This window comes from Eleutherodactylus coqui, chromosome 5 (assembly GCF_035609145.1).
Source record: "Eleutherodactylus coqui strain aEleCoq1 chromosome 5, aEleCoq1.hap1, whole genome shotgun sequence".
Lineage (NCBI taxonomy): Eukaryota > Metazoa > Chordata > Amphibia > Anura > Eleutherodactylidae > Eleutherodactylus > Eleutherodactylus coqui.
The window spans coordinates 197,470,166-197,493,789 of NC_089841.1; the positions used below are offsets into that span (position 1 = coordinate 197,470,166).

General features: G+C 42.8%; 1 protein-coding gene across 1 annotated transcript; it reads left to right on the top strand.

Annotated features, from left to right (window-relative positions):
- The first annotated feature begins 1,872 nt into the window (after positions 1-1,872).
- PCK2 (phosphoenolpyruvate carboxykinase 2, mitochondrial) lies at positions 1,873-16,853 on the top strand. Its single transcript, XM_066604014.1, has 10 exons — positions 1,873-2,097; positions 10,413-10,667; positions 10,845-11,029; positions 12,991-13,194; positions 13,275-13,462; positions 13,590-13,752; positions 14,418-14,636; positions 14,716-14,853; positions 15,751-15,846; positions 16,035-16,853. The coding sequence occupies exons 1-10, from the start codon at positions 2,069-2,071 to the stop codon at positions 16,487-16,489; spliced, it is 1,932 nt and encodes a 643-aa protein (XP_066460111.1). The 5' UTR covers positions 1,873-2,068; the 3' UTR covers positions 16,490-16,853.
- The last annotated feature ends 6,771 nt before the right edge of the window (positions 16,854-23,624 follow it).

The window sequence follows — 23,624 nt, forward strand, 5'->3', positions numbered from 1 at the left end:
GCCGAGGACTCCCTTCATCTCAGCGCGATGCTGTGATTCCCCTGCAGGGGAGATGGAGGGATTCCCCAGCAGCACGATGTCGGGTTTTCAAGACCCAGATGCATTTGTTTAAAAACCGCATATATTGTTAAAAACCACACACGTTTTTTAACAATACACGGTCGTCCCAGCCATAATCGTTTACACAGGAACAAGCATCGCTGTCTCAATGGAGCGAAGCAGGGCCAGGGATCGTTCCGGAATACATTCACTGAACGACGAATGAGAAGCGAATGAATTCTCTTACGTCGTTCAGTCAGGGCGTGTATTTACACTGAACGATAATCGTTCAGATTCTTGTTGGATCGCGGGAATCCGTGTAAAAGGTGTATTAAAACTCGTAAGAGTTCTATCTTTTCATGTTGTATGTCAATTCATGTATGAATAAATGAGCTTTACTTTTGCGCTATTGTTTTTGAATCACTTTGTATAAGATTGCATGTCAACGGGCGTGAATCACGCTATCTGAAGCTTTCCATAGCGTTGCTATGGAAAGTGCAGCCATGGCGTTCACGAGCAGAAAATCATAGCGATTCTCCGCTTGCGGGATTCAAATCGCAGCATGCTGCGATTTGCCGCGGTGAGCTTATCTGTGAGATAGGCTCAGTACGGAGAACTGTCAGCCGTCTCCTGCTCCCCGGCGGCGGCTCCCATGGGATACTGCTATGCCAGTTGACAGGCAGCCATAGGACTCATGCCCACGGCCGTGACGGATTCTGCCGGCGGAATATCGCAGCGGAGTCTGTCACAGTACCCCCCCAAAGACCCCATACTCACCTCCCGCATGATGGTGTTGTTACATATTCACGCGATACTTCCGCTGTACTGACAGCGGAAGTATAGCGTGATGGCCGGCTTCCATTAACTACAATGGAAGCCGTCCGCGCATATTCCTGCAGCAAATAGAACATGCCACCGTTTATTTCACGCTGCGGAATTCCACAGTGGAGTTCCGCAGCGTGAACATTGAGCTATTAGGTTCAATAGAACCTTATAGCTGCGGTGTAACGCCACCGAAATCCGGCCGTGGGCATTAGCCCTTAGGGTGAACACTCACTTGCGTTTTATTTAACGCTGCAATATCGCTGCGTTTTTTTAACGCAATTGTTAATGGGACTTTCTAATGTTAAAAACGCATTGCAAGTTTGTGCTTTGCGATTTTTGTGCGATGCGTTTTTAACATTAGAACGTCCCATTGACAATCACGTAAAAAAACGCAGCGATATCGGGTGTTCAATAATAAGTAATAGCGTGTCTAATTAAGGCTGCATCCGCACGGGCTACGAAATCTCGCTACAAAATCATCGCTACAACGTGAAGCCCGTGACTTCCAATGGTTTCTTCACATGAGCGATGTCTTGTAGCCCGTGCGGACGCGGCCTTAATTAGACGCGCTATTACTTATTATTGAAGAAGTTTTCCACTGAGGACCTAAAAAAGTCTGATCCAACCATCATTAGCCGGGGTGCAGAATGTGACCTTGTACCCAGAGAACAAAGGACAATTTGGATGCATTCCAGGGGGATCGCTCCTGTAGCCTTCCAAGGCAGGAGACCCCCACAAATAATTTAGCTCATGGGCTTCTACACACATGTACATCATATGTGACTTCCAGGCTGATATGTGCTCCTATGCATGCAGTACGTGCACATGTGGATGGTTACATCAGCCTTGTAGGGGAGGAGGGAGTGAAGACTGCAGAAGACTGGCCACATCCTCCACATGTGTGTCATGGGGTGGGTGAGGTGGAGGGTCTGGGGGCTTGGCAGCCGGCAGCCAATGCCCAGGGTACCGGCTAGTATAGGAAGTAATGTTTGGGAGGGGCCGACGGGTGACACGATGCCATGGGGTGTGTGCGGGACTGTTGTCCAGGATGTAACACACGTAGCGACAAACAAGACCTTTGCTCCAATTTCAACATCCCAAACCGGTCTCCGTGCTGTCCTGCCCCCGCCTGGTCCCTCCCTGGCCGGTGTATCCCGCTCCTCCTCCCGCAGGACCTCACTGACCGCCCGCTGCTGCCGCTGACATGCCGTCCTTCTCCGTGCGTGTAGTGGGGTAAGTGCTGCAAGCCGGGGGCGTCTGGAAAGTTGGCAGGTGAAGGGAAAACTTTCATGCCATTCATTACTTTCTATCCAGTGATGCCCAGTTATACTGCCATGTCGTGCGATCAGTACGAGCTCATAGTGAAGGTCAGCAAGTCATGTATGCTAGTGATGTAGTACATGTATGACCAGGGGACACTCCAGGAGTCTTGTATGAGACGACAGGTTCTGTTATGTATGATGGTACACTAATATATGATCATGGGAAGTTCAGTAATATCTGATATGTGTATGATCAGAACAGGTTCAAGTTATATGATGGGTACCTTATTAGTAAATGATCAGGACAGGTTCAAGTTATATGATGGGTACTTATTTAGTAAATGGGACAGGTTTAATAACATATGATCAGGTCATTAATATAGGATTAGTATATCATCCTGCGGACAGGTTCGTAATATATGATTGGTGTATGATCAGGACAGGTTCACTGTAATCAATACATTATAACATATGATCAGGTCATTAATATAGGACTGGTATATCATCCAATGGACAGGTTCGGTAATATATGATTGTGGCAGGTTCAGGTATATTATCTACTAATATTACAGTTTTATTGGGGTACAATGTGATGAAGTGCATAATCAGGGCAGTTTAAAGAACACCTTTTGCAGCTAATAGTCGTGGTCTAGCTATAACATAACATAATACAGCAATCGATTTATATAATATTGCATAACCTCCCCAATGTACATGATAGGCTCAGACTGAGTCAGTGCTGGAGAAAGCGTTAGGAAGAACTCGCATCTGATGCAACACTATCATCCATGTAACAATTATAGGCTGACATCGGAAAGAATGCAGAGGCAGCTATCCAGTCTGGATTAAAAGTCACATCCTTCTGTAGGACAGAAGGGTTATAAATGTTTCCACTAATACAAATGTGCTACTTGATCATTCATATGACCAAGTTACATTCATCATACATGCTGGCTTTGGAGGCGACTGTTACCACTCTATGTTGTTTCTGCAAGTGAGTGCTGGGCGCATGTTAGCTCAAGGCAAACCAAGGAGAATGCCAGGGTCCACTAGGTTCGGGGAGGTCCATGGTAATTTGGGTAAATGTGCATTGTGATTGTCAAGGTGATGGGATAGACAGCGGGCCCGCTGTAATCTTCCCAAGACACAGACACACATAGGTCACACTTGTCTATACAATGCTGTACTTGTTCTGTTACACATACCCTATAGTAGGCTCCAGTCTATCTATCTATCTATCTATCTATCTATCTATCTATCTATCTATCTATCTATCTATCTATCTATCTATCTATCTATCTATCTATCAATCATCCCCAGTAGTGGCCCCAATATTAAGTGCCCCCCTTATTAGTCCCAGTCATAACAGTGACCCTATTGGGGGCCCCAATAGTAATAGTGACCCACATAGTGGCCTCAGTAGTAATAATGACGTTGTTAGTGGCCCCAGTAGTAATAATGACCCCCATAGTGACTCCAGTAGTAATAGTGTCCCCCCATAGCAGTCCAAGTAATAATAGTGCCTCCAATGGTGGCCTTAGTAGTAATACTGTCCACTATAGATTACATACAGCTGGTCAACGACCCACAGGCATTTAACTCACTCGTTGCTACCAATAGTGTGATCTGAGTGTGACCCCTGCTCTCTCTACCCCATAGATAGTGGGGGGAGAGGTTAGGGGGTCACAGTGTTATCACAGTAGTGGCAGCTGCCACTGGATAGGAACAACTGGGCCAGTGAATTGAATGCTTGTTGGGTTGCTGCCTGGCAAGCTCGCAGGCACAGCTGGCAATTATTTTTTACAGGCCATTAATATGCCAGTAAGGAAAAATTGCTGGCCAGGGGGCAACCCACAGCCCCTCTAGGATTCTGCAGACTCCCACCTGAGATGGCATCTGAGGGAATTTGACAAGGGCCAGTTATGATGTCCAGAGAAGTAGGTCAAAGCATCTCCAGAACAGCAGGTCTTATGGGGTGTTCCTGGTAGTAACTACCAAAAGTGATACAAGAACAACTGGTGAATCAGCGACAGAGGGATTGTCTAGTTGTAAACTATTGATGACCTGCAGGATCGGCCACCAATAGCAAATGAGTGGTTGTTTGCTGCCCGAGATCCCCTTTCATCAACTGTTCACTGGACCAGTGTTCTTGCGCACAGAGCTGATTGAGATAGCTCACTTCCCAGCTTGGTATTACAGACACAGTTTCCCACTGAAGTCAATGGGAACTTTGCGGCAATACCAAGCCTTACCACAGCAGAGGGAATGGAGCTGTTTGCTTCCTGCAGAAATCAGCTCAGTACATGAGCATGCTGGCCCAGTGCACAGCTGATCAGAAAAAATCCTAAGTGGTGGATCCCCACACATTTACATTTGGTGGCCTATACTAAGGATAGGCCATCAATAGTTTACTACTGAACAACCCATTTAAGACTGACATTTTATTCTCTAGTCTTAAACTTAAGTGTACTGGAGTAAAATGGTTGAAACTTTATTAAAGGGCTATTTCCATCTTAGACATTTATGGCATATCCACAAAATATGCCATTAATATCTGTGTAGCAATCAGGTTTCGGCTCGGAGTCCCTAGTCATAACTGGTACGGGCAGGTAATATAGTCAGGCAACCAGAGGTCGGTACACAGGAAGTATCAGGTGCAGTATAGAGGAAGATAACGTAGTCAGGGGAAGCCAGAGGTCGGTATGCGGGTAGTATCTATTGCAGTACAGAGGAGCAGGCAGGTAGCGTAGTCAGGGGAAGCCGGAGGTCGATACACAGGAGCAATGATCTTTTGTCGGAGCAGGCAAGTGGAGGAGCTTGACTAAAGGCTGGAAGCACAAAGAAGGGAGGGACAGGGCCAGGTCTATATAGAGAGACTAATTAGGGAAAGCACAGGGTGGAGCCAGTCAGGGAAACACAGGAACATGGAACAAGGAGCAAGGCACAAGGGCAAGGTTTTGCATGGGAGCTATCCAGAGAACTGATAGATCAATCAGAAGAGGCGCCGCTTGGAGCACAGGAGCTCCCATGTTCAAATCCTGACAATCTGGTAGATGCAGGTCCCACCTCTGGAACTCACACTGATTTCCAGAACAAGGGTCCCTCAACCATCTCGCAGCTCACCATTGGTGGCAGGGAATACAGAAACAGCCAAACTGGATGCTCTATGCTGTTTCTGTAACTCCCAAAGATTTGAAACAGCGTAGTACATTGAGCTACACTGTTTCCAAAAGTCAGAAGCTACAGGAACAGCATAACTTGCTGTGTACACTGATTCTATAACTCTCATTCACTTTCATGGCAGTTACTGAAACAGTGTAGAACAGCCAGCTTGGTTGATTCTCTATTCCTGACCACCCGTGTCCACAGCATACCAGCTATATTACCATCTCAGTCATGTCTGGATGAAATGAAAATGGCTCGTTGATAGGTGCCACTTTTTAATAAATTTGGCTCATCTCAAGCTGTCTGTGTACCAGAAAATGGCCTAAAGTATTGCAAATCTCTTGGTCTTTAGAGTCACCATCACCTCTGCTAAATACCACCTGCTTTTCTTGACATTTTTAAAAAGTGGTAAGAGAAACATAAAATAGCAGAAGACCAGAAATTGTGCATACGTGGCACCATTTATGATTTATTATACTCCAAAACTGTCATCGCAGCTTGCTGCGTAGCACAGAAAACGCCTTCAGTAGACACTTGAGCAGTGGTGGACTAATGTGATGAATCGCCTCTTTTTGTTTGATTTTTATGTGAACCGCTGGGTGTGCGCACATCACTTACCTGTCAAAATGATAAGCACTAGAATTCACCATGGGAAGAAGGCTAGCCAGCAGTGTGATGCTCTGGGCAATGTTCTAAACCTTGGGTCCTGGCATTTATGTGTATATTAGGTTGACACCTATCACCTACCTAAACATTGATGCAGACCAAGTACATGCCTTCATAGCAACGGTATTCCCCAATGGCGTGCCCTATTTCAGCAGGATAATACACCCTGCCACACTACAAAAGGAATGGTTTGAGGGACTTGACAAAGAGTTCAAGGTGTTAATTTGGCCATCAAATTCTCATGATCTCAATCCGATCGAGCATCGGTACGATATTCTGGAAAGACAAGTCCGATCCATGGAGGCCCCACCTCACAGTCTATAAGATATACTGTCAAAGTCTTTGTTCTAGATACCACAGGACTCCTTCAGACGTCATAGGCCCAATGCACACGGGCGGATCTTTGCTGCGGAGTCCGTGGCGGGCGTCTGGCCGCAGATTCCACAGCAATGCCATCCATAGCATGCAATGTAAAATGATTCTTCCACGAACAGAAATCACTTGCAGCCAATGGAAGTCGTCCGACCCGTGGCGATTCAGAAATGTTATTTCTAAATCGCCGCGGATCCGCGTCATCACCAGCACATTCGTAGAACGCAGGAGAAAATATCCGGCATTGGGTCGGTTTCCCGCATGTGGATTCTGCCTTATGGAGTCCCCGTTTCAATACGTCAAAGCCATTTTGGCGCAGCGAGGAGGACCTGCACGGGTTATTTTAATGTTAGAACTAATCTGTATAAATGGGCATTGCTATGATGTCATTTTATAATAGTGTAGTAATGTTAGGCAGAGCTATCTTACTATACAAATACATCCGTCACTATCACAATATTTAATGTGAGTTAACTGCATACAAATATCTATCTACTCACACATATATAATAAATGTGTGTATAAACACATATTTGTATATAACAGATGGGAAGTTGGTGCAGACTTTGAAATGGGCATGTAAAAACCAGATTTTAAAGCGCTTGCCTTGTAAAAAGCTATCAGTACAGCTCCTATCAGTGCTTTGTCCACTGAGCTAATTTATCTCAGCTGCCTATTGTATTAAACAGGATTTTAAGACATCCGGGTCCATACAATGTATTTAAAGCCACAATGCTCTTCTGCAAATAAGTTGCATATGGGTAGAGAGGGGCAGGGAAGGTGGGGTTAGTAATCCTGACCAACCTTGTGATTTTGGTTTAGTTTTTTGCAATGACTTGAATAGGACAAACTATAATGTGAGAAATTGTAGGTTTTCCAGTGAAGCCATTCTGGTATGTTTTTTTCTAGGCCCTCTATAAGAAAAAACACAGTATACGAACGGATTTAGGGTGCATTCAGACGACCGTATATCGGCTGGGTTTTCACGCCCAGCCGATATACGGCGTCTCTCTCTGCAGGGGTAGTAGGCTGGAAGAGCCCCCTCTCTGCCTCCTCTCCGCCCCTCGGCACTATTTGCAATGAGAGGAGGCGGAACAGGGGCAGGGCTAAGTTCCGGGAAATTAGCTCTGCCTCCGTCCCGCCTCCCCTCATTTAAAGAACGCCCAGTGTAGATAAGATATTACAAAGTGCGGGTTCTTAGCATTTCACAAACTCACAGAACTAAAGGCCCATTTACACTGGACGATTATCGCTAAAAATTCGCTAATCAGCGATCGTTTTAACAATAATCGGCGCGTGTAAATGGGTGCGGGGCACCAGCTTTCCGGGCACTTTTTTCTGATTGCTAAAATCAAGCTCACCTAAAAATCATCTCTCACTTTTATCAGTAGTTCTTCATGGGGAAGTGCTGATAGCATTGTTTCCCATGGAGAACAAAGGATCTGAGCTCAGATAATAGCCTCCTGCTAATTCAGTGAAGGCTTTATTTGCATACCTAATTGGTATTTAAGTAGCTGAGTAGCTACTTAAAGGGGTTGTCCCGCGCCGAAACGTTTTTTTTTTTTTTCCAACCCCCCCCCCCCCCCCCCGTTCGGCGCGAGACAACCCCGATGCAGGGACTTAAAAAAAAAAACAGCACAGCGCTTACCTGAATCCCCGCGCTCCGGTGACTTCTATACTTACCGGTTGAAGATGGCCGCCGGGATCTTCTTCCTCCGTGGACCGCAGGGCTTCTGTGCGGTCCATTGCCGATTCCAGCCTCCTGATTGGCTGGAATCGGCACGTGACGGGGCGGAGCTACACGGAGCCGGCATCCTGCACGAGAGGCTCCATTGAAGAAAGCAGAAGACCCGGACTGCGCAAGCGCGTCTAATTTGGCCATTAGACGGCGAAAATTAGACGGCAACCATGGTGACGAGGATGCCAGCAACGGAGCAGGTAAGTGAATAACTTTTGATAACTTCTGTATGGCTCATAATTAATGCACAATGTACATTACAAAGTGCATTATTATGGCCATACAGAAGTGTATAGACCCACTTGCTGCCGCGGGACAACCCCTTTAAATACCAATTATTTTTATGCACAATAATCGCTCAAAGCTGTTGCGTCATTTGGGCGATCTTTGAGCGATTATCTGCTCGTGTAAATGGGCCTTTACACGTTTTTATCACCGGTGTAAATGCGGCTTAAGTATTTCTATTTTTTGCCGTGATTTTTTCCCAGTGCATTAGTGGTAAATCCTTCTGAGTCGCTACTACCAGGACATATCAGCTTAGTCTTTTTTTGAATTGATACATATCTCTTTGACAGTTTCCCTGAGTCTTCACTAGACGGCTCCAACTTAAGGATTTGTCAAAAAAGTTGGATGGACATATAAATATGTTATAAGCAAATTAGATGTCATGTTTTTGGTTAGTATGTGCTGAGATAATTTCCGGATGTACTTGAATAGCACTTGCTTCCTTGGTATTGTATTTCTGCCTTCTTGGTTACTGATTTATTAGCAGTATATTTTAGGACACTGATAAACGGAGCTATTATTGTAGGAGGTATAATAAGTGCTGAATGCATGTTTATCCTATGACTCGTGTGTGTGTGTGATTGTTCTCAGTGTGAGAAACCAAGTAATCTTGTAGATATGATACCTTTTAATGTCTAACAAAAATACATGATGTTATAGCAAGCTTTTGGGGATATCTCGCCCCGAAAGCTTGCTTGCTTTAACATGATGCATTTTTGTTAGCCATTAAAAGGTATCATATCTACAAGATGACTTGGTTTCTCTCACTGAGAACAATCACACATTGCTCTACTGGCTAACACCGGACCAAACCTTTTTTCATTTTATCCTCTGACTGCATATCTAGTCAGTGACCTTAGCACTTTGTACGTGCTGATTATCATGAGCTGGGGTTAAAGTTTGTAGACATGGAAGAATGTAATTGCAGAGATTAGCAAATCAAGATACGTTAAAGATCTAACTTGGATAACTCAGTACATATTTTTTTTTCAATTACTCTAACCTGAAACATCTACATAGCCTGGAGTAGCATAGCGCCTCCCAGTGGTAGAAATTACTGTAAAAAGTTGTAAAGCACTCTTCTAGATAACATTTGCTTTTCTTTTTCTCATGAAAAGTACAGTCAAAGGAAACCTGTCTGGTTGTATGAGCACCATAAACTAAGGGCCCTCTTATACTGAAAGCACAGGAGCGATTATCGCAGGAACAACTGAAACACCCAACAGTCGTCCCATGTAAAAGGACCCTAAGTTGTTGGGCTCATAGGACAGGGGCTGTTGAGGTCGTGGGGAGGGGGGTTACATTCATCTGTCTCCCCATTCCTTTACTGGATGCCCCATAATAGCACTAAGGCCCCCTGCACACGGGCAGAAATTCTGCGGCGGGATTTCCCACAGAATTTCCGCCCCCGGACGCCCGCATAGGATTGCATTGCAAAACGCAATCCTATACAGACGGCCGCGATATGTCCGCGTGAAAATACACGCGAAAAATAAATCGCGGCATGCTCTATTTCTGTGCGGGTCTCGCAGAGGCCCGCACAGAAATGTCTCTCCCGGCTTCGCTCTGTGCATGCACCGGCTGGCCGGCAGCCGGCACATCAAAGAGCTGGAGCTGCGGGAGAGGTGAGCGCCGCGCTGGTCCCTGCAGGGGCACGGGTCGGGTCCCACTGCGAGAATTCTGGCAGCCAGATCCAACCCGGCCGTCTGCAAGCGGCCTTAGTCTGTGCATCGGACTCATCTCTGCTGTCACATAGAGAGCACATAAGACGTGTTCTTAAATGTTTCAGAGTTTCTCTTGATATGAGATAGAAACTGTAATGGCAAAAAAGATTTGATTTGTATCCAACCATTTCTAGTTAATTTCCCCAGTTGTCTGCAGACATTCTAGAATTGAGATCTAATGTAAGACTTGTAAGCAGGATCACAAGCTATTATGGTTTTATACCTGGTTCACCAGGTGTTCTTCCTGTACGCTGTTTATTGCAACCATTATTATTATAGTACTGGTGTATAGTTGAAGAAAAAACTAACACCATGTCCTCCTTAATCTTTGCACAGGCCGTGCTCCCGGGCTGTAAGAGCATGGGTGCAGTCACAGCAGGTAAGCAGTCGAAAAGCACATGCTCTACAGGCCCTGAGTGGGCAAATACAGCGCCTTCCTCCTGCTGTCCGGGAGTTTGTGATAAGAGGAGCTGAACTATGTGAACCTCAGAACATTCATATATGTGATGGCACTGCTGCGGAAAATGACACCATCCTGACCGTATTACAGCAAGAGGGTATGATAAAGAAACTGCACAAGTACCCCAACTGGTGAGTCAGATTTCTTTTGCAAACAATGCTTTCAGTTTTCCCTTTTCTCCCATCCACACCTACAGCAAGTCCACTATGTGCTGCCTACATGCATATCATAGTTTATTTCCAATCTTTTGTATGCTTTGGCCATATCTTCATATTTCTTATCGCTTCTGTTTCTTATCCATCCTCTAGCTGGTTGGCTAGAACGGACCCAAAGGATGTTGCTCGAGTTGAGAGCAAGACCGTAATAGTAACTGCGAACAAGAGGGACACTGTTCCAATTCCTACAGATGGAGTAAATGGGCAACTGGGTAACTGGATGTCTCCTGGAGATTTTGAGAGAGCCAAGAAGGATCGGTTCCCTGGTTGTATGCAAGGTTTGTAAAGTGCTGTGAGCGTTACATTTTAGTTGTGATCTTGGTTTAGTTCTCAGTCTGTAATGTTCATTCATTGCCTCCAGGCTTCTTTCAATGCAGAGAATCTATCTATCTATATCTTCTATCTATCTATCTATCTATCTATCTATCTATCTATCTATCTCATATTTATCTTCTATCTCATATCTATCTTCTATCTATCTATCTATCTATCTCATATCTATCTATCTCATATCTATCTATCTTCTATCTATCTCATATCTATCTATCTACTATCTATCTCATATCTACCTATCTTCTATCTATCTTCTATCTATCTATCTATCTCATATCTATCTATCTATCTTCTATCTATCTCATATCTATCTATTTATCTATCTATCTATATCTTCTATCTATCTCATATTTATCTTCTATCTATCTCATATCTATCTATCTATCTTCTATCTATCTTCTATCTATCTATCTATCTATCTATCTATCTCATATCTATCTATTTATCTATCTATCTATCTCATATCTATCGATCGATCTATATACAATCCCAATTCCCAAAAAGTTGGGGCTGTGTGTAATATGTAAAGATCTTTAAAGAAAAAAAGAATGCGATGATTTGGAAATGTCATCTAACCATATTTTATTGACAACAGAATATAGAACATATCAGAAGGTGGAAGGGAGACATTTTTCAAATTCATTTTAAAAAATTGTCTAATTTAGAAATTGTTGGGAGCAACACATCTCACAAATGTTGAGTCAGGGCCGTGTCTACCATTGTGTAGCCCCTGTCTACCTGTCTACTCTGTCTACCATTGTGGAGCCCCTGTCTACCTGTCTACTCTGTCTACCATTGTAGAGCCCCTGTCTACCTGTCTACTCTGTCTACCATTGTGGAGCCCCTGTCTACTCTGTCTACCATTGTGGAGCCCCAGTCTACCTGTCTACTCTGTCTATCATTGTGTAGCCCCTGTCTACCTCTCTACTCTGTCTACCATTGTGTAGCCCCTGTCTACCTGTCTACTCTGTCTACCATTGTGGAGCCCCTGTCTACCTGTCTACTCTGTCTACCATTGTGGAGCCCCTGTCTACCTGTCTACTCTGTCTACCATTGTGGAGCCCCTGTCTACCTGTCTACTCTGTCTACCATTGTGGAGCCCCAGTCTACCTGTCTACTCTGTCTATCATTGTGTAGCCCCTGTCTACCTCTCTACTCTGTCTACCATTGTGTAGCCCCTGTCTACCTGTCTACTCTGTCTACCATTGTGGAGCCCCTGTCTACCTGTCTACTCTGTCTACCATTGTGGAGCCCCTGTCTACCTGTCTACTCTGTCTACCATTGTGGAGCCCCTGTCTACCTGTCTACTCTGTCTACCATTGTGGAGCCCCTGTCTACCTGTCTACTCTGTCTATCATTGTGTAGCCCCTGTCTACCTGTTTACTCTGTCTACCATTGTGTAGCATCCACTCTTCTTTTTACAATAGTCTGTAGATATCTAGGAAGTCAGGAGACCAATTGCTGGAGTTTTCGGAGAAGAATGTTACCCCATCCTTGTCTGCTGTAGGACTCCAGCTGCTCATCAGTTCTGGGTTTTCCTTGCCAGATTTTTTGTTTCATAATGTACCAAATGTTTTCTGTTGGTGAAAGGTCTGGCCTGCAGGCGGCCGGTTCAGCACTCGGACTCTTCTTCTGTGAAGCCATGCTGTTGCGATGGATGCAGTATGTGAGTTAATTTTTTTAAATGAAATGGAAAAATCTCTCACTTTCACCTATCGATATGGGATCTATGTTCTATTGTGGATAAAATATGGTTAGATAAGATCTCTAAATCGCTGCATTCTTTTTCTATATTTTACTCAGCGTCTCAACTTTTTGGAATTGGAGTTGTAGTCTGTGCGACAATAACTGCTTGATTAGTTGTGTTAATGGTTTGTCTTGGTTTTTCTTGCTTCTCTTTTCCTAGGTCGTACCATGTATGTATTGCCATTCAGTATGGGCCCAGTTGGCTCCCCTCTGTCTAAATATGGGGTGCAGCTCACAGACTCCCCATATGTAGTGGCCAGTATGCGTATCATGACACGCATGGGTACACCAGTTTTGGACGCAATTGGAGATGGTGACTTTGTGAAATGTTTACACTCGTTGGGTCAGCCGCTTCCCCTAAAGGGTAAGAATGTTCTCAATGTAGTAATTATTTCAGTTTTACAAATGCAATAACTAAACAGATCCTTGTTGTCTTCTCTACAGCCCCTTTGGTGAATTCATGGCCCTGCAATCCTGAAAAAACACTCATTGCCCACGTCCCTGATAACCGTGAGATTGTCTCTTTTGGCAGTGGATATGGAGGAAATTCTCTCTTGGGAAAAAAATGCTTCGCTCTGCGCATAGCCTCCCGAATTGCCAAGGATGAGGGCTGGTTGGCTGAGCATATGCTGGTGAGAGAGGAACTTCCGGCCCCCTGTACACTCTCTCCTGCACTTGACCCTCTCACTTCTGTTTCCTGATCCATTTTCTGCTGCAGTTTGTACATTCTGTTGTTATGGGGTTTCTTTCCCATATTAGATTTTGGGTATCACAAACCCGGCTGGACGAAAGAGATACATCGCCGCTGCCTTCCCAAGTGCCTGTGGAAAAACAAATCTTGCAATGATGCGGCCATCACTGCCTGGCTGGAAAGTGCAATGTGTGGGAGATGACATTGCCTGGATGAAATTTGATAGTGAAGGTTTGTAGCACAATCTAATTTAAAAATGATGTGAAGTAAAGTGTTGGCAGTGAAGGTCAGAGGTTCCCCATTCTTGGTTCTACCCAACCCCTTTAAGGAGATTTGCACCAGATAGACAGCCTCTTTTCATACTAGATCACAGGACTTTGTCTGATTATTGCACTTCTGGATGTTAGCCATAGCCAGGTTGAACTTTGTTACCGTTAACCCCTAATACTCCAAGTTTCTTTATATGCTTGATAAAGAGCATTTGAGCCCGACACGTTGCCCTAGCCTTATGTGAATATCTGGACTAGGAAATACATTTTTATGTGCATTCAAAAGCAGTGTATGCTGTCCAAACCGTTTATTTCTGTTTCTACTAAGAACCATCCGGCGATGAAGTCATTTCTGGGTCGAATATCAGAAGTGGCACCTCTGCTTTTTCTAGAAGTGGTTAAAAACCGCTTCCCCCTTGGGTCCTTGGCTGTGGCAGACAGCTGGCAACCTGACCTGCTCCTGCTGGATTGCAAGAGCAGGAACTTTTAATCCTGCAACATATTTTTACTATGGCGTGGGTTTCAAGCCCAGGACCAAGCACCATACATTTAGGACGCTTGGTTCTTATGGGGTTAAAGATTATGATATTGCTCCTCTAATAATTAAGCGTTTCCTTTTCCTTATAGGACGTCTTCGGGCTATTAACCCAGAAAATGGCTTTTTTGGTGTGGCTCCTGGAACCTCAGTAAAAACAAATCCCAATGCCCTACATACAGTGGAAAGGAACACCATCTTCACCAATGTGGCAGAGACTAGTGATGGAGGTGTGTACTGGGAAGGATTCGATCAAGATCTTCCACCTGGTGTGACTGTCACATCCTGGCTAGGGAAACCATGGCAGAAAGGTAAGCTAAATGTACTTCATCTACATACGTATTGCCTCTTGACTCTTGTAGTTTGTGTAACACAATTTTCTCTCTACAGGAGATAAAGAGCCCTGTGCACACCCAAATTCTCGTTTCTGCGCCCCTGCAGCTCAGTGCCCTATTATGGATGAGGCTTGGGAGTCACCAGAGGGAGTTCCCATAGATGCTATTATCTTTGGTGGTAGAAGGCCTGAGGGTAAGGAATAGTCCGTATATTTGCTGTACTTGACTTGTTGCCTCTTTTTCAATCAACAATTCAGAATCCCATGAATACTGGGGTACTGGATATAAAAGTGCATAATTGCAGATGTTCATCTATGTATACCATTCCTATGCTTGGTGTCAGCCTCTCTTCAATCAGCATTGTCTACGTCAGTAATTGCCACACTTTTTCAGTTTGGGATGCACTTTTAGTGGAGCCTGAGTTAGGTTACCTAACAGGAGGCCAGGAAAGCCACATGTGCCATACAGAGGACACTGCCTTAAAGGGATTGGAGTTTTTTGTGCCGTCCGATGCTAATTTTACAGTTGGAAGTCCTACTGTAAAAGCCCTAAAATAAGCATTAAAAAACATAAACAAATAAATACATCACCTAACAGCTACTGTCAGGTCCGTCGTACTTCTCTGCAGCTCCGGCACTTGTTTGAAGCCTTCTGTCAGCGCTTCCTGGATTGAAGGTTCAAAATCCCCGCCTCCAGGAAGCGCTGGCTGTGATTAGTTCTCGAGCATCGTGGCTCAGGCAATCAGAGCCAGAGCTCGATGAACCAATAAGAGCCATTGAATTAGGTCAACCAGTAGATTGAAATTGATTGTTCTTTTACTGTTGGTCCATGTTTTACACTTTTTTTAACACTACAGCTACTTTTGTGAAATTGGGCTAACTATTGTCATTTTAACATAAACATTTACAGTTTTGTTTTAACTTGTGAGTTCTGGACAGCTATATTTGTTTCTGGATATTCATTTTGCTGGGGGGGGAAAGAGATATATACTACAGGTATCAGAAAACAAAAAAATGTATAAGTGCTATTGACCCATAAAATGGCCATGTTGAGTTTTAATTGTGTACTTTAAACAAATGTATTTTGCTAGGTGTACCTTTGGTCTATGAGAGCTTCAACTGGAACCATGGGGTGTTTGTTGGAGCAGCCATGAGATCTGAAGCTACTGCAGCTGCAGAACATAAAGGTAGGTGTAGAAGCCAAATATCACACCAAAATGTCATTATTTTGGGAAATTTCTTATAATGCTATTATTTATTATTATTCTCTATATATTCTATTTATTCACCAATTTCACATTTCTCTGTTGTACTAGTTAATTTAGATTTTGTTGTATTACTTTACACTCATTATTTTTGCTTATGTATCCCTTAGGCAAAGTTATCATGCATGATCCTTTTGCAATGAGACCTTTCTTCGGATATAATTTCGGCCATTACCTTTCTCACTGGCTGAGCCTGCAAAACAGGCCTGGACTACGTCTTCCCAAAATCTTCCATGTTAACTGGTTCCGAAAAGATAGCAAAGGACAGTTCTTATGGCCAGGCTTTGGGGAGAATTCCAGGGTACTAGATTGGATTTTCCGTAGGGTAGAAGGAGAGGAGAGTGCTCGAAAGACACCTATTGGCTATCTTCCTGCAGAGGGAGCATTGAATCTAGAAGGGCTAAGTGGAACTGACACAAACCAGTTGTTTTCACTACCCAAAGGATTTTGGGAAAAAGAAGTGCAAGAGGTGGGAAAATACTTGACCGAGCAAGTGACCGATGACTTGCCTTCACAGATTATGAAGGAGCTTAATGATCTGGAGAGCAGGGTGAAAGGAATGTGAAGAGATACAAAAGGGAACTAAAAAGCCATAAAAAGATGAGGTACGTTCCTCAATATTGATGGAAAATAAGTGCCTTTTCTCACACTTCAAGAAACAAGTCACCACGTGGAGCATCATCACCATGACCTACATAGCACGAACTAGAAACTTGGGCAAAGAGTGAAAATATGAAAATCTTTTTCACCTACTAAGCCAAGAGTTCCGACTTGAGAAAGGTATAAATATGTAATGGCTCAATCCATCCCAATCTGCCAACTGGATTTCCAGGTCCATTGCAGATAACCTCAGGACCTTTTTGTTTATTTTTTTTAACCTGTCCATTTTTATTTTTTTCATGCAAGTAAAGTTGTTTTTCTTTTTTGTCTTTGGTGTTCTTCATTTTTCCACCGTCGTTATCTAATGGGTCTATATGAGCTTCTGTATTTTACCCAACAGCATGTAATCAGCCCCATATTGTTTTTGTTATATATTTTTATAAATATTTGGAAACAAAAAGCTAGCAGCCAACACCGAGAAATGACAGGAACAGAGAAATATAAATTATGAACAATCAAACCATGTAAGGGTCATGAGACAAAATAGGACCAGATAGCACGATTCCATTGCCAAACCAAGGGGGTATTTCACTGCAGATAACACATAACCTGTGGTAGCCATTCAATTTTGTATACCAGTGGGAAGAGGGAAGTAAGGGAGAAAATGAGAAGGGGAAGCCTTCTATGGAAGGGGTGAGGACTACAAGCTTTGACACCAGGATGGAGAAAAGGAAAATTAATGTGAACCAAGGTGGAGGCCCTAGTAGGGCTATCTAAAGGGTTCCAGGAAGAATTGACTTACAGTGAGTGTCAGATACGATACATAAAGTAGAGAAAAAGATTCCACTGGCTTCTCAGAGCCTGAGGAGCTAATGTTTATAAAGAGGAGGGCACTGCCAGAAGGCTTATATACGGTACAATATTCCAAGCTTCATTAGAAAACCACCAGTATGAGCTGGCATAGAATGAGGTAGAAGTGTTTTGTACATACAACTTTAGGTCCTCCATAAGCCTAATGTTATTCATCTTAAAAAGTTGTAGGGAGACAGAAGGTGGTTTCTATTTTTTCCATGCGTTGAAGAGGAGACTTTTTTATATACTCATAAAGGAATCACACGGTGATGGAGAGAAAACGCCAAATCCAGAGGCATGGTACGATCTGTAATTTGTCTGATAACAGGCTTTATTGAGTCCAAAAAAGGGAGAATAGCAATGGGGAACAGATTTGCCTTATATTTGCATATGCTACTGCTGGCAAAGAGCAGACTATTTTGGAGCAGCTGTAGAGAAGATCCAAACAATAATGAGAAAAAGGTCCTATTGCTTGTCTATTTATGTAACACATTCCATTGAAACTGTGCCTGGTTAGATGCTTCATTATTAATTTGAATGCATCAAATTGAATAATTCTTCAGGCTGCAGCAAGAAATAGTCGGTATTATTGTAGTATGTCTCCACAACAAGTCTGGGTGAAGACTTACTGAAGGCATACTTACAGAAGATATGAAAGAATACATACTTCCTATTTACTTTTCTCTTTATATAAACCTTCTTGTTGAAAATAACATTTTCTAATGCTCCTTAATCCAGAGCTTTTTCTCTTCTTCCACTTAGTAATACTTTCAAGTTAATATAAAACTCTGTTGTAGCTTCCTGTTAAGGTTATTCATGCTTGTATTATAATTATCTGGGATCTTCAGCTGATCTATGGTTCACTAAACCAAGTAATGTTATACACATAGTGGCACAAATTCTACTTGCTTTTACTTTCAAAGGCTCTATACACCCAACTTCCTGCTGCCAACAATAATGCAGCATATCTTGTGATAATTTTCAGCTTTTCCAATATTACTGTATATGGATGAACACTCTGGTTTGTTCTCATGGATCCCATATAAAATGCAAGAGAAGAAAAATTGCCTGGAGCAACATAGCATGCTATAGTATGTAGACACCATATAATGGCACATAGAATAGCCAAGTAGCTCTCATTTCACATTAATTCCTTTCTACATATCAGCAGACTTTAGGCACAAATTACGGGTGCTCGTAAAAAACAGATTTATAGACAATAGAAGAAGATAGATACCGGGAGCACTTGTCTTTTAGAAAGCATCAGCTGCTGTAATAGACCAAGGCCAACACAAGTCATATTGATGCACAATGCTGAAGTATTTTTGTAGTTTCACATCTCCTAATATAACTTGCCAGCACCTCCAGATAACACCGTAATGTCACTGTGTACCTCTAACATTATAAAACGATAGCCCTCAGGGCTTCTGCCAAGATTGAGAATGCTCCTTATTCAGAATATAACAATGGTTTTACCCATTATTGATGCCAGGCATAAAGCCCAGTGAAACTACAAAAAATTGCCAGTATTCCAAGACTTTTCCAAATAAAAGCCTATTTACATGTAACGATTATCGCTCAAAATTCATTCAAACGATCGAAAATGAGGGATAACCGTTACATGTAAACGCAGGCATCTTGCACTTTTTGTTTGAACAATGATTTTAAGGTGAACTTAAAATCCATTATTCAGCTACTGAGAGATAAAGCAAACACATTTATCTCTTAATAGACTGCATACTGTTCTCTCCACAGCATGGTTACACTTGCTGGGAGAGAACAATGTAATCTGCTGGCAGCCAAGAGAAGAACAATGCAGCTGTGTGCACAGCTAGGCGTCTGATTAATCACATGCTGGGCTCTGCAAACAGCTCCTGGAGGCCCTTTTACATGCAAGTGAAGATGATTAAGTGGTAATGGACATTCACACTTTATACAAATAGATCACTCAATCTTTCAGTCGTTTGAAATTTCTTTGTGTAACAGGGCCTTAAGAGCATATCTCAGTCAAGATGATATTAGTAGGAGCAAACACAACTCTGCAAATATGTTGACACTTTATTAATATTGGGAAATAATTCCCTCCGACCATCACATATCATAGCAAGGTTTTTTCTTCTGTTGAGCACATGGAGAAACTGTATGCCAAACTTGTCGTACCACCCGCTTCTGTCTGTAACTCTGTAAAGGAGTAACTGTAACTCTGGAAGAAAACTTCCTCTTTGTGCAGTATATATTTTATTGTGTGAATTTAAATACAGTTAATCGCATAACAAACATTAAGTGAGGCGGTCATATCTGTAGGCCCGGCTGGGTGGAGTGTGGTAACATTGCTAATAGGGACACCAAAGTGGTATAGGCAACGTGGGGGCGCAGGAGCTAATGAATATCATGCTGCCCACATGTCCCAGGGAACAATTTATGCAGCAGTCCTGTTCCCATGTAGGCAGAATAGTGAGGAGTATAGCAAGTAGTGACGTAGGAGTAAGCTGCAAATTTCAGGAGCATTTTTGCCAAGACCAATGAAGAGTTCTAATCCGAAGAGCAGGGAAGCAGTTGGCGTCTGTGAACTTGCCAGGGTGTATGACCGAAGACTACAAGAATTTGAAGACGTAGAAGCTTATTTCTGCCCCATGCGTGGCTGATCCTATTCCAGTTATTAAACCAGCACCCTCTTCTATTTCTAAAAGACCCCGGTCCTGTGTGGAACTTTGGTAAGGAAGGACATGCTAAATTGTCGGTTCATCTTGTTTCTGAGATTGTTCTCTCCCGGCCCGCCTCCATTCACAGTAAGAAGACAGTTGTTCAAAAGTGAACGACTGCTGTTTACACTGAATGAAGATATGACATCGGAGCCGGGCGGCTTTTCCAATGAATAATATTATTATGTCTAGTGAGGGAGGTTTAGTTGTACCTAGTAGAAAGGATTTTGTTAGTACTCTGTCTGTCAACCTCTCTGCTTTCCTCCTACTCTAATATCTAGAGCCTGAAGGAGAAAAAGTTTTGGTGGTGCTAGTTCAGCCTAAGCTTTTAATGGTAATACAAATAAACTGTTTTATTTTAAGTGTTCTTTCAGGCAGTTCTGTAATTTACTTTTTGAATTTCTACTGATAACACTTTTGTCATATTATATCCGATTCTGCCCTCATGGTTACTCAATGATTTCACAATGTAGATAAGTCAGAAGATAACTGGCACATTGAAAAGAGCTTAGTCGTTCCTTATTACCACTTATGGGAGAGTAATGTGTTCTGCATACACCAGCATTATTATTCATCTATAGCAGTGAGTCTGAAGGTTTTCTCTTCATGGTAGTGACATCCAACCCAGCAATCACGACGACACACTCGCGGCTACCTGTAACTTCATTGAGTTCAATGGCAGTGCAATGTCACAGTGCTATCCAGCAGTCTTTGGTCGCATATTCGTAGCCAAAGTCACTATATAGCCTAAGCCTTAGCAATCTTACTGAAAATATAATGGTTTGCACAAAATATTTTTACAACCGAATTATTAATTGCTTTTTAAAAACGCATTTCGATTTTTTTTTACACTTTTTTTGTAGTTAGAGTATATCCATGATCTGCCTATTTAGTCAAGTATGTTAGTGGTTGGATTGTGTATATGAATGATGTAAGATCCTATTTATCTGACCACTCTATAGCACTTCTTGTAATGGCCCTGGCATTATGTATGCAATATATTTACTAGTTTTCTGGGGACTATAATACACTATTTAGCTGCTGATAGGTCTACTTTTATGATATCCTTTGATAAACTGGCACAGTTTCCTTAATGCAATTATGAGTTTTTTAAAGTTTGGACCAGCATCATAATTTTGAAATCCACAAAACATTCCTTTTTTAAAACTCTTTTTAACATTTTCAAGAGAAAGCCCACAACTTAGAATGCAACAGGTTAACATAGCACCAAATACAAAGCAAATGATGAATTACGAAAAAGAGAGGTGGGATAGGGAAGAGAAAAAGGAAAAAACAGGTTGGAGGAGTAAAAGCCAATGCAAGACATGCTAAGACATACAAAAAGAATCTAGTATAGACTACATTATGGCTAGTATCACAAAGCCCTAGTAAGAAGCTTAATCCAAAATAGTCAAAAAGTCTCTCATCAACCAGAAAACGCGTAACAAAGCATTAAAGGTTATGACTAGAGATGATCGAGCGTACTCGGTAAGGACAGATATTTGAGCGAGTATCGTCCTTTTCGAGTACCTGCCTGCTCGCCCGCAAAGATTCAGGTGCCGGCGGGGGTGAGCGGTGGGTTGTGGGAGTGAGCGGAGGGGGGAAGAGAGAGATCTCCCCCCGAGTTCCTCCCCGCTCTCCCCCGCCGGCACCCGAATATTTGTGGGCAAGCAGGCAGGTACTCAAAAAGAACGATACTCGCTCGAGTATCTGCCCTTAACAAGTACGCTCGCTCATCTCTAGCTATGACAAAAGAAAATGTGATAAAATAATCATTTAGCAGATAAGTAAACCAAGACAATTTCTATTTAAAAAAAAGTTAATAATACTAACCTTTTTTTCCAAGTTCCTGGATTTTAGCTAGGATTCTTGGAAATTATATATTGAGGTATTTTTAACCAATGGCTACGGTCCATTTATCAGCAGAGAATAAGGGTTATCAGTTTGCTAATTTGCTAAACTTTTCATCTTGGAATTAATAAATCTCTAAACTCTCTTCCAATGAAAATGTGCATTTGGACTAAACCACCAAAACAGGGCCAATGTACCCATTCCTCCACAGCTGCAAAAACAGAAATGTGAAGAGGAAGCGGTATATTTTGCTGACCTCTTAGAGTTTAGATACTATCTTGTAAGGAACTCATAGGATCTTTCTTTTATGTTATTAGAAAAGGACATAGGCCTGGATCTATCAAAAACGTGTTGCCAAGAGAATGATTTTAGAAGGAAGTCAAAGTCTCTCTCCTTAATATACCTCATGCGTGAGGTAGGATCAGAGTACATTATAGGTCTGATTTGGCTATGAAGTGAAGAAATAAACCATTTTCCTCAGGGCCAAGTGCAGCAGGCAGATTCAAAAGAAGTTATCGCTAAATCCTTAGATAAGTATATAGGAGAGAACAAGAAGTGGACTGGCCAACTATAAACCGTGGACCAAACAGCAGGAGGAAATATAAATAAACCTAGGACTATGGAGCAACTACTCCACCATCCGGTTATATTAAAATGACCTTACTACAATGCCCCCACTACTACCTAAATGTTCTTTCCATTGTACAACTGTACTAATTGCTGCCGATGCTGTCACAAGTTCTTTCCATTGGTTCACATAGTTCCGGGGCTGTGTAACATGTTACAATGTTCTTACTGGGTTACACAACCCTAGAGCTTTCTGAGTCCTCAAAAAGAGCTCCAGCTGCAAATAGTACTGTTACAGGCAGAGGTGTAACTTGAAGCTCCTGGGCCCCCTCGCAAAATCTGAAACGGGGCCCCCAACTATAATGCTTTATTCATAGTATTGGGCTCCCTTTATGGAGAACGGAGGCCTTATGGCCCCCTAAGGCTTCTAAGCCCAGGTGCAACCGCATCCCCTGCATCCCCTATAGTTACGCCAGTGGTTACAGGAAATGTGTGAAAAGCAGCCATAATATAGAATGCCTAGGCAATCTATAGAATGTGTGAGTGTTTTAAGAAAAGCATGAAATGTGTGTTTTATTTAAGTTTCCCTAGGCACTGTATAGAATACCTACGCACTACAAGTATTGTTTTAGGCAAGCAGGAAAAGGCTTTTATTGAAAAAAAGATGTGTATGAAAATGTAACAAACTACAAAACAAAAGTACAGGACTTTCTTACTACATCTCCGAACCCGTCGGGGCTCCACAGCAATGAATAAACCCTCCTCTGACTCCCTCGTTTTCAAAGTGCTGGAGGCAATTAGAGGTGAGGATCTGGCTCCTGTCCTGATGATCCCCAGCAGCACACAAGAGAAACAGGCAGAACAGACTATGGTGCATAGGGCACTGAGTGAAGGGAGCTGAAGAGGATCCGCATCGTGACACCATACAGACAGCAGCTTCAGACTGACAGATGGAGAGCTAGACCAGTCCAGCGTTGTATGCAGCCAGCCTTCAGGCGACTTGTTCTCTGGAGTCTGGACTTTCTGTCAGTGTGTCAGGATGAGGGTTGGTATGTAGAACATTGGAAGAACATGATGGGGATTGATTGTAGGACATTGAAAGACGATGATGTTAGGGATTGGATTGTT

Coding starts and splice junctions, on each gene's coding strand:
- PCK2 (XM_066604014.1), top strand. CDS start 2,069: ATGCCGTCCTTCTCCGTGCGTGTAGTGGG. Junction 11,030..12,990: donor GTTCCCTGGTTGTATGCAAG/GTTTGTAAAGTG, acceptor CTCTTTTCCTAG/GTCGTACCATGTATGTATTG. Junction 13,195..13,274: donor TCAGCCGCTTCCCCTAAAGG/GTAAGAATGTTC, acceptor TCTTCTCTACAG/CCCCTTTGGTGAATTCATGG.